Here is a 12,246-nt window from a genome sequence, read left to right on the forward strand (position 1 = left end):
GGCTTTGCTGTTCCATTTATAGGGCACAGCCAGAGTAGATTTAGCATAATTCTTAAGGGCCCTAGGAGTTTCAGAATGGTAAGTGAACACTGACTCAGTAATAATGGTGAAGAAGTTTGAAATATTTCAAAAATTACCAAAATGTGACACAGAGACAAAATCAGCACATGCTGTTGGAAAAATGGGGCCAATAGACTTACTTCACACAGGGTTGCCACAAATCTTCAACTTGTTAAAAAAAAGCAATATCTGCAAAGCACAATAAAGTGAAGTGTAAAATTACAGAATTTTTTAAATTGTGAAAAACAAGAAACAGTTATCTATCAATGGAGAATGGATTTAGAGAAAATGATATATTCATACAGTAGAATATTATACAAAGTTTTAAAATAAAGTGAAAGGAACTATGAATCAAAATAGATAAACTTGAACAAAGTTTGAGTATAAAAAGCAACTTATAGATGAATGTATACATTATGATATTTATATGAAGTTTGAAAGCATGCAAAACAACATGTTGCTTTGTTTCTTGATACATATGTAATTATGATATAAAAACGTACACGGGAAGGAAAAAATTCAAATTCAAGGTAATGACTACCTCTGGTGATCAGCAGGAGATAAGCTTATGAAAGGGAGCCTAAAGGAAGCAATTACATCTATATTGTTTTATTTCTTTTCTAAAAAGCTGAGGCAGGTATTATAAAATGTTGAACTTTTCTGAGTTCGATGGTGGGTATAGTTAGGTTAGGCTGTTCTCTGTACTTTTCTGTCAATTATGCGTATTGACAATTTTATATTTCCTATGAATATTGTTACATTTTAACCAATGAACCTATCATAAAATCATCTATTAACTCATACCATCTCTCAGAATTGCTTGCCATTCTAAAAACTTGTCTTCAAGAATAAAACTTTGTGAAGAGTGTTTGGATTCTTCGTTAATTGTTGATTTTTTTTTTCTCTTGAGATTAGCTATTTCAAAATGATAGTACTAGCTACTACCATTTATGCAGGGCTTACTCTGTGCCAGATACTATTATAAGCCCTTTACTTATATCTCATTTAGTTCTGTAAACAACCCTGTGAAATAATTATTATTCACATTTCCAGTGGGAAACAGGCTTAGAGAAAGTAAGTAGTTTGTCAAAGGTTACACAGCTAATAAATAGTAGGGTCAGAATTGAAATGTGCATCTCTGTGACTCCAAAACCCATGCTTTTAAGCCACATTATAAAGCCTTTTCTTTACCTGTAGTTATAAAAATTGTGTAATAAATTAGGACTTATTGAAAGGGGAGGAGGGCAAACATGTCTGTGGCATATGATCATTTCTGAATTGGAAGAGACCTAAGCTATAAGCATCTCTTCACATTTGTAGTCTTTTCTCCAATCCACTGTATTCATACCTGACTCCATCCTCTTGTTATTTTTGAAACCTTACTATCAATTTCTGTAAAACATAATAGACTGCAATTTCTGGTGTTATGATAGCAAGTTTTAGTTGAGAATAAAGTTGAAGGAGTTAAAAATTGGGAAGTCAACTAGGAGCCAGCTCAAGGAATCCAGTATGACTTAGAAGTTTACATGCCATATTGCATTTTGCAACAACCAGAGCTCACGTCTTCTGATGTCTGATCTGGTGGTATTACTATTCAATCATTTCTTAAAAAGCAATCTGAGGCCAGGCGCAGCGGCTCACACCTGTAATCCCAGCACTTTGGGAGGCTGAGGCAGGAGGATCACTTGAGTCCAGCAGATCAAGACTAGCCTGGTCAGGCCGGGCGCAGTAGCTCACGCCTGTAATCCCAGCACTTTGGGAGGCCGAGGCGGGCGGATCACGAGGTTAGGAGATCGAGACCATCCTGGTTATCACGGTGAAACCCCGTCTCTACTAAAAATAAAAAAAAATTGGCCGGGCGTGGTGGTGGGCGCCTGTAGTCCCAGCTACTTGGGAGGCTGAAGCAGGAGAATGGCGGGAACCTGGGAGGCGGAGCTTGCAGTGAGCCGGGATAGCGCCACTGCACTCCAGCCTGGGCGACAGAGGGAGACTTTGTCTCAAAAAAAAAAAAAAAAGACCAGCCTGGTCAACACGGCAGAAACCCTGTCCATACAAAATACACAAAAAATTTAACCAGGCGCGGTGGTGTGCGCCTGTGATCCCAGATATTCAGGAGACTGAGCAGGGAGGATTGTTTGAGCCCAAGAGGCAGAGGTTGTAGTGAGCCATGATTGCACCACTGCACTCTAGCCTGGGTGACAGAGTAGGACCAAGACCCTATCTCAAAAAAAAAAAGCAATCTGAAAAACATCATTAAGGGTGATTTAATTCATAACCGTCTTTTCTTTCATTTCCTTCTACCTCTTTCTACTATGCTCCTCCACTAGATGTCCTCTTCCTCTTGCTAGAATTACCCTTTATGGAAGTGAGCTCCTGCTAGAATCTAGAGCACCATTTTCATAATAGTTTTATACCAGGAATACAGCACAAGATAGAAGAGGAGCGACTCTATTTCTGCTAAAATCAAGATAACTACTCTCTTTTTCCCCAGAAATCTTCAAAACCAGTATATTCTGCTCTTTTTAACTGAGCCATTAGAATTTAGTTTATTGATTGGTGATATTAATGATGGCAAAATTTTGGGCAGTCCGGATTTTGTTTAATTGTTTTGTGAAATTAGAACAATGAATTTTAGATGACATGAACTGTTACTTCTGGTTTATAGAATATGAAAGTACATGTCTACCACTGAGAACTATAAAAACATGTCTGGCTTCAGTATTCTAAATGTTTATACCTTACCTAGTTGTACATGTTTATATTCTTTGTTGTTCAAGTTAAGCTTTGTTTTCTAGAACCAAAAGTCTGCCCACTCTTATGGCCATGTTTGTTGATAATACTCTACTGGAAACCTTTAATGAGAGCTGTTATAACATAAAAGGATTCTATTATTCATCAGAAAGAACTGATTTACTCTCTTACTTGAGAATATTGGGATCTCTTCTATTAAAATTATAATTAGTAGTCATATAATTTTTGTTTAGAGACTTTCAAAGAAATACATAACTGTGCTCGCATAGTCGTGTCCCATAATTAAATCTTTCTGTGTTTGTAATGGTAGATTATTTATGTTTTACCTTCTTTATTTTCTAAGGAACTGGCATTTGATCCATATGAATCGTATGCTCGAGATATTTTGCGACCTGGTTTTCATGATCGTTTCCTTAGTCAGTTATCAAAGCCTGGGGCAGCACTTTATTTGCAGGTATAGTAATTTTTAAATCAAGATGTACAATGTCTGAAAAGTAAACTTAAAAAAAAATTAAATCACTTTTTTTTTCTAGTCAATAGGCGAAGGTTTCAAAGAAGCTGTTCAATATGTTTTACCCAGGCTGCTTCTGGCCCCTGTTTACCACTGTCTCCATTACTTTGAACTTTTGAAGGTAAGAAAACTCTTTATTGTTATTTATAACATATTGAGGTGTGATGAATTTCTTTTTGCTACTTCATTTGTAAATTATTATGTGAGTACCCTGCACATTAGTGTTTCCATTTTCTTTCTTCAGTTAAGAAGCAAATGGAAATCAGTCTGCAAAAGAGTAGCATATTCTGTCGTTTTAGTAGTGAATTTTATTTTTAATTTCTTTTTGTTTTTCCTTTTTTTCTTTTATTGGTTTTTATAGTGAATGTTAAAGCAATTGTCAGATATTTTTATCTCGTACCTTTACTTTTTGTTTACATGGCTGATTCTTTGAAAACCACCTTGGATTTATGCATCACAGTTTCCATTTGGGGACCTCAGCAGACTCAGGGACTCAGTGTGAGGATAAGAGAGCCAGTGTGAGGATAAGGCCAAAGTAATGGGGAAGGTTAGTTTACCTGACTTTGATAGCTCAAGTTTGCAACTGTCTGTATTAAACTGTTTATCATTGCTTTAGAAACAATATATTTCTATAATCTCAGTAAAAATTGCCCATTTGATTACAGTTCAAAATATTAAGCACTGACTGAAAGGAAAGGGTCTTTTTTTCTTTTCCTATTATATACTGAAATTAAAGAAAAGAGTCTGTATAAACTATAATTCAGTAGTGTAGCTCAAAGTGATATTCTCTCTACCTTTAATGGACTAGCCTTGTAAAGACAAAAGAAGACATGCATTATTCTTTAGCTTTCAAATGAGTATTTGTTTCATCAAAGAACACTTCTGTTTAGTATTATGATTCTTTTATGGAGACTATATTACTGGAAATCATATTTATAGTTTGCAGATGATAAAATGGGCTCTCTGTAATGAATCAACGAATGAACAGAAGGTCTGTGAATTTATTAACAGTAAACTGGAGGAACTGTCATCCCTACATTTTCTCAGGTCTCTGCACTGCATTTGGAATTCAGTTTGATTTCTCAATTAGGAATGTTTACATTGAGAAAAGACTCAGGGAGTTAAAAGGTATTTTTAATCACCAGGCAGAAATGACAAAGCTCTTAGCAATAGATACCATTTAAGGTCTTTGGAATTACAGGATGAGTATCTTAAGAGGATAATCAAGAGAGGAAGCATTTAGTATGTAAAATCTTTACAAAGAATTCATTATTACTAACTCTACTTATAATGGGACATTTACACACTGTTTTGTTATATAGAATTTTTCTTTGTAATGGAATTTTTTTTTACCTGAGCCTGTAATGAAATTCAGAAAGATTCAAAGGCCATATAAAATCTTAAGGCCATTATCAATTTATAAATAAAAACAAGAAGGCCAGGTGCAGTGGCTCACACCTGTAGTCCCAGCACTTTGGGAGGCCAAGGTGGAAGGATTGCTTGAGCCCAGGAGTTCAAGACCAGCCTGGGCAACATGGCACGACCCTGTCTCTACAAAAATAAAAATAAAAAAATTAGCCAGGAATGGTGGTGCACACCTGTGGTCCCAGCTATTCAAAAGGCTGGGCAGGAGGAACACTTGAGCTCAGGAGGTCCAAGCTGCAGTGAGCCATGATCATGCCTCTGTACTCCAGCCTGAGAAACAGAGCAAGCCCCTGTCTCAAAAAAACAAAACAAAACAACCTCCCCCTCCCAATGAACCCGAAAAGCTTTGATGAAAGTTCAGAAGGCTATAAAACCCAATCATCTTAATAATATAAAAGAAATTTTTACTCTTCCAAGTGTAGCCTATTAAAATTTCTAAAATTGTAACTTAAAGTTTAGTAAGTGCATCAATTAGCAATTAAAGATTTCTACTGATTTAAGCATGTGTATCCCTGATTCATATTACTGCCTAAGTTATATTGCAAAGTTAGCAGTATATTGGGTAGGAAATTTTGCCTAATTAGTCCACAAGACTCTCATCACTTTTTTTTTTTTTCCTGCACGCCTATAATCCCAGATACTCAGGAGGCTGAGGCAGGAGAATCACTTGAACTCGGAAAGTGAAGGTTGCAGTGAGCCAAGATCACACCACTGCACTCCAGCCTGGGTAAAAAGAGCAAAACTCCATCTCAAAAAAAAAGAAAAAGAAAAAAAAAGAGTTTCCTAGCAGCCCTGGATATGCCAGATCTGTTCAGGGTTCCATGTGTATCCCGGTTCATATTACTGCCTCTTCGCTTGTCCTTTTTTCCCATTTATCTGGAATTCCTCTTCTACCCTCTCCAGGCTGGAGTGCAATGACGTGAGCTCAGCTCACTGCAACCTCTGCCTCCCAGCTTCAAGCAATTCTCCTGCCTCAGCTTCCCGAGTAGCTGGGATTAATTACAGGTGTGCGCCACCACACCCAACTAATTTTATATTTTTAGTGGAGACAGAGTTTCACCATGTAGGCCAGGCTGGTCTCAAACTCTTGACCTCAGGTGATCCGCCCACCTCGGCCTCCCAAAAGTGCTGGGATTTCAGGTGTGAGTCACCATGCCCAGAGTGAGTTGCTTCCTTTCTTTACATACATCTCTTTAGAGAACTTGTCCCATTTTTATTGTCTGCCTTATCATTCAACTGTTTGCTCTGTGAGGAATGGAGCCCTATTATCTTTGAATTCTCATACCTATCAAATGTCTGGCATTTAGGCATTCAGTAAATGCTTGTTAAAAAATGAATGGCAAAAAATACATATACATTTTCCTTTAAATTCCTAGTCTTACATTTTAAAGAAAATTTAACTGTAAATTTTATATAATTACATTTATTTTGGAAACTTAGGTAGAATGCCTTAAACTTTACAAAATCAAAAGATAAGTTTAGCTATTAATAGTATAAGACTTTTGAACACAAAAGAAACAATAAAATGGTGGTTACCAGAGGCTGGAGAGTAGGGGAGTAGGGAGATACTGGCCAAATGACACAAAATTTCAGTTAGGAGGTGTAAATTCAAGAGATGTATTGTACCTGATGGTAACTACAGTTAATAACAATATATTGCATATTTGAAAACTGCTAAGAAAGTAGATGTTAAGTGTTCTCACCACAAAAAAGTATGTGTGTTAATGCACATGTTAAGTAGCTTGATGTAGCCATTCCAGTTATATACATGTATCAAAAGATCCTATTATACACCATAAACATGATTTTTTACTTGTTGATTAAAAAAAATTAAAAATAGTATAAGACTTTAATGCTACTAAAACTGAAAAAATACTCTTTCCTTCAGTAATTAAAGTTAGCAGCCAAGTCTTCAGACTCTTTAACTTGAAAAGTTAAAGTTAATTTTTTATGAAGTAAAAAAACTTCCCTTTGTGCCCTTTTGAAATATTGCTTCAATAATGTGATTTTTGTATGTGAAGTTTAATTTACTTTATTAAACAAATTTAGATTTCTTAGGGCTAAGTAAATATATTGACCAATATTTTATTTTATTTTTATTGTATTTTGAGACAGAGTCTCACTCTGTCACCCAGGATGGAGTGCAGTGGCACGATCTTGGCTCACTGCAGCCTCTGCCTTGTGGGCTGAAGTGATTCTCCTGCCTCCCAAGTAGCTGGAATTACAGATGCCCACTGCCACACCTGGCTAATTTTTGTATTTTTAGTAGACACGGGGTTTTGCCCTGTTGGCCAGGCTGGTCACAAACTCCTGACCTCAAGTGATCCACCCACCTCGGCCTCCCAAAGTGCTGCGATTATAGGCGTGAGCCCCCACACCTCGCCTGACCAGTATTTTAAAGGTTAGCAAATCAGTACATGTTTGGTTCCACAAAAGTATTAACATTTTCTTTGTTCCTTAGACATAGGATTTTATCTCCCCAAGATGCCCCCAAACAAACCTTAGAAAAAAAACCATCCAGGATGACTTTGAATTCCCTAGAGAATTACCTTTACTTTTTCTTGTATGCTGGGTACTTTTAACCTAAGGGAAAGTAAGTTTCCCTCTATTTTAAAATTCAGGTTGAAATCTTATGTTGTTATGTGTACATGAGTGTATTTGGTTTCCTAAGGCTGCTACAGCAAAGTACCACAAACTCAGCAGCTTATAAACAACAGAAATTTATTCTTTCACAGTTCTGGAGGCGGGGAATCTGAAATCAGGGTTTGGGCAGGGCCACACTTCCTCTAAAGGCTCTAAGGAAGAATCCCTGCTGCCTCTGCCTAGCTTCTGGTGGACCCTAGCAATTCTTGGTGGTCCTTGGATTATAGATGCCATCACTCCCGCCTTTTCCTCCATCTGCATTTCAAGTTCTTCACAGCTTCATGTTCTTCTCTATGTGTCTGCATCCAAATCACCCTTTCCTTTCTCTTACAAAGACACCAAGTCAGTGGATTTAGGGCTCACCCTAATCCAAGATGATCTCATCTCAACTTGATTACATCTGCAAAGATCCTATTTCCAAAGAAGATCACATTCATAGGTACCAGGGGTTAGGACTTGAACATATCTTTCATGGGGGACACAATTCAACCCTTAACAGTAAGTTTTTGGTACACTATAAAAATAAAATTTTTGTTGTTCTGATTCTCCAGCATACATACCGGCTACATTGGCTTTATACACTGGCTACCCCCTAACACCTCCATCCCTCTTTTTTAGAGATAGGTCTTGCTCTGCTACCCAGGCTGGAGTGCAGTGGTGTGATCATAGCTTGCTGCAGCCTGGAACTCTTGGGATCAAACAGTCTCACCCCAGCCTCCCAAGTAACTGGGACTACAGGCATGCACCACTATGCCCAACTAATTTTTTTAAATTATTTTTTTGTAGAGACAGGGTCTCATTTTGTTGCCCAGGCTGATCTCAAACTCCTGGGCTCAAGGGATCTTCCCACATTGGCCTCCCAAAGTGCTGGGGTTAGTGGCATGAGCCACTGCACCCAGGCTTTTTTTCCCCCTCTTTCGCCCTTTTTTTTTTTCCCCTGTTTTCTTTTTTTGCACTAGGCCAATTATTTCATCCTGATCTTAGATTTTTTATTTTTATTTATTTATTTATTTATTGAGATGGAGTCTTGTTCTGTCACCCAGGCTGGATTGCAGTGGTGCTGTCACAGCTCACTGTAACGTCGACCACCTGGGCTCAAGTGATTCCTCAGCCTCACAAGTAGCTGGGACCACAGGCACATGCCACCACGCCTGGCTAATTTTTTAAAATTATTATTTGTAGAGATGAGGTCTAGCTATGTTACCCAGGCTGGTCTCAAACTTCTGGGCTCAAGGGCTTCTCCCACCTAGGCCTCCCAAAGTAATCCCCAAAGGGATCATAGGATTATAATCCCAAAGGGATCATAGGATTACAATCCCAAAGGGATTATAGGCATAAACCACCAAGTCTGGCAGAGAACCAATGGAGGTTCTCTCTAGGGTACATTCCCTTGAACCAGCTTTCTAAATTCAGAAATTCTTATCCAGAAATCCATGGGCTCAAAGCTACATGGTATTGGAGCTGACCACAGATGTTGAATGTCTAAAGTTAAGCATAGGATAGTGTACCACAAGAGCCATTATTTTTTTTTTTTTTTTTTTTTTTTGAGACGGAGTCTCACGCTGTTGCCCAGGCTGGAGTGCAGTGGCGCGATCTCGGCTCACTGCAAGCTCCGCCTCCCGGGTTCCCGCCATTCTCCTGCCTCAGCCTCCTGAGTAGCTGGGACTACAGGCGCCCGCCACCGCGCCCGGCTAATTTTTTGTATTTTTAGTAGAGACGGGGTTTCACTGTGGTCTCGATCTCCTGACCTTGTGATCCGCCCGCCTCGGCCTCCCAAAGTGCTGGGATTACAGGCTTGAGCCACCGCGCCCGGCCCACAAGAGCCATTATAAACAAACAGTTAGCTATTGCATTACTCCAGTTTTTTATTTAATTTTTTTGTTTTGGTGTTTGGGATTTTTTGTTTTGTTTTGTTTTGTTTTTGAGACAGGGTCTCACTCTGTCACCCAGGCTGGAGTGCAGTGGTACAATCACTGCTCACTGCATCGTTAATCTCCTAGGCTCAATTAATCCACCTACCTCAGCCTCCTGAGTAGCTGGGACTCCAGTTGTGCACCACCATGCCTGGCTAATTTTATTTTCTGGTAGAGACAGAATCTGGCTATTTTGTCCAGGCTAGTCTTGAACTCCTGGGCTCAGGTGATCTGCCCACCTCAGCCTCCCAAAATGCTGGGATTACAGGCGTGAGCCACTATATCTGGCCAATTTCTAATTTTAAATAAACTTGACTACTGTGAGGTGCATTTGTAGTTAGTGATGTTTTCTCTGATTAGAACAGAGAGATGGTTTTAAAAGGCGTATTTTCACAAATGACATATCCTAACGTTTTTTAGGGTTGATTGCCTGTTTAATGTTTGGAATTGAAATCTCATTTTAATTAAGAATTTCATCTTCTCCACTCATACCTTTTAGGTGTGTTGGTATCATAAAATAATTTATTTGAATGTCATGACCTTTCTTTCCCTCAGCCTTTATAATAATTTATTTGAATGTCATGACCTTTCTTTCCCTCAGCCTTTAGTGCAATGTTTAAAATGATGTCATGGCAAACAGGAGCAAAAGGCTTGAATTACTCAGCAGTTAGTTAATTAGTTCTGGAATAATTTGGATAATATTTCATACATTTGCTAAGAGGGCTAGTAAATCAGGTGTTACTGTTTGCATTTTCCATGTTGTAATCCACTGTGGTGTCTCATCAAACAGTATACAAATAAAATTCCAAAATCAAAACGTGAACCTAATCTTTGCTTGTTGTGTTCTCTTATGTTGTGATGAGCTCTTTCTATGTATATAATATTTAAAATAAATGGAGATCTTTATTTTTATATCCCAAATGTTAGACAATTATAATGTATATTTCTTGGCTGTATACTTTGTCATTCTTATGCATTGCAGTTTACCTGTTTTATGGAATAGGTTTTATTTAGTGAATATTGAGGTTTTTCAAAGTCATTTCAGTTATTTGGGTACGTATTATAGTGAAAAGTCACAGGACTGAAAGTCAAGAATTGTGGGTCCTGGACCTGCCTGTTAATGCCTTCAAGTAAATGGTAGTTCCTTCATTGTATATAATGCCATGTTGGAGAAAATTAATTCCAAGAAATAAAAACGAATTCAAGCATTCCTTTTTTTAATCAAAGGGAAGCCATTATATGATTGTGAATGAATTGAGCATATAAAATGCGTTTGGTACAACAATTTATTTTTTATATATCAAACAATCTTGAGTTTTATTCTCCTGAATACTGCTATATTCTTTGTATTCATTTTAGTATTTTCTTTTCACAGCTCCTTACATTTAATCCCATTTTTCTCTCAGGGTTTCTTTTGCACATGGAACACACCATATTGACTATTGCCTCTTTACTTATTTCTAAGGGACCAAAAAAATTAGTCACTGGTAAAATGGTTTCTTTCTTGTGAAAAGTTAAATTTTATCATCTCAATAGAGCATATGAGTTTTCATTCTGCTTTAAAATATGATTCCTGGCTGGGCATAGTGGCTGATGCCTGTAATCCCAGCACTGTGGGAGGCCAAGACTGGTAGATCACCTGAGGTCAGGAGTTCGAGACCAGCCTGGCCAACATGGCAAAACTCTGTCTCTACTAAAAATACAAAAATTTTCTGGGTGTGGTGACATGCACCTGTAATCCCAGCTACTCTGGAGGCTGAGGTAGGAGAATCGCTTGAACCCGGGAGGTGCGGAGGTTGCAGTGAGCTAAGATCGTGCCACTGCACTCCAGCCTGGGAGACAGAATAAGACTCCATCTCAAAACAAAAAAAAATATACACACACACACACACGTATATATACACACACACATATATATACACACATATATACATATATACATATATACACATATATACATATGTATGCACACACACATATGTATATATATGAATCCCTAGATGACTTTAAGTACAATCTCATATGGTAATATAATCTCAGGACTTAGTAATTTTTTAAACTATTGAAATAAACTGCCTTTGTACAAATGTAATTGTTACTATTGCACATTATTATTAAATAGGCACTCATGAAAAGCATGGTATTGAATATCACTGGTAACAGGATGCTGCTTTGTTGAGTCTCATTTACATACTACTTGCCACTGCTTTGTTTCTGTAGCCACAATAAGCCACCCTTTTGATGTAGTTAGCTTGAATTATTTTGCACCAGTGCCCAGTTTAAATTAGCTATTTTGAGTAAAAGAAGCAAAAAATGCTTACAAGAAAGGTCATTTATTACACTGAAATTTATTTTAGAAGCTTGCCTAATGCTATAAAGGTAAAACTGACATTTTGAAAGTATTTTATCAGGAAAGTTTTATGGGTTGAAAAAATATTAACATTTTTGAGATACCAGAATATTCTGTATGTAAAATGCTACAGTTAAATAGTAGATAAATGACTCCAAAACTTGAAACATTTTTAGAATAGAAAATCAAAAGGATGTCCAAATGGATTTTTTTCTTTTATAAATATCTTTATATGTATGAGAATTATATATTTTGTCTACCATTCGGTATGTTTTCCTGAATTAAAAATATAAAAAATTTATCCAGGACAAAATATCAAATGCTCAATATTCTGCTACCTGTTAGTTCTTTAAGACTGAAAAATTGCCTTGTATCTTACTGACTTGAATTTCTCTGGGCTTTACTTTTGAGTGATTAAATTCTAAATCAACTCAATGAACTAATTCATTGTTCAGTGGTGCTTTCATTAATTTTGCCTTTTCTTAAGGTATACAGCAAGCTTGTCTAACCCCCAGCCCAACACAAATTCGTCAACTTTCTTAAAACATTATGAGATTTTTTTTTTTTGCAAATTTTTAAAAGCTCATCAGCTC

The 12,246-nt window shown here is 37.3% G+C and overlaps 1 protein-coding gene across 3 annotated transcripts in view; it reads left to right on the forward strand.

Annotated features, from left to right (window-relative positions):
• SOS1 (SOS Ras/Rac guanine nucleotide exchange factor 1) overlaps nucleotides 1-12,246 on the forward strand; it is a 148,653-nt gene that overhangs the window by 91,026 nt on the left and 45,381 nt on the right. For all 3 annotated transcript variants that reach the window (XM_028831741.2, XM_028831742.2, XM_077959694.1), the window contains exons 7-8: nucleotides 3,155-3,265; nucleotides 3,345-3,443. In XM_028831741.2, coding sequence (XP_028687574.1) covers nucleotides 3,155-3,265; nucleotides 3,345-3,443 — 210 coding nt within the window. The remainder of the gene's footprint in view (nucleotides 1-3,154; nucleotides 3,266-3,344; nucleotides 3,444-12,246) is intronic.

This window comes from Macaca mulatta, chromosome 13, assembly GCF_049350105.2.
Source record: "Macaca mulatta isolate MMU2019108-1 chromosome 13, T2T-MMU8v2.0, whole genome shotgun sequence".
Classification (NCBI taxonomy): Eukaryota; Metazoa; Chordata; class Mammalia; order Primates; family Cercopithecidae; genus Macaca; species Macaca mulatta.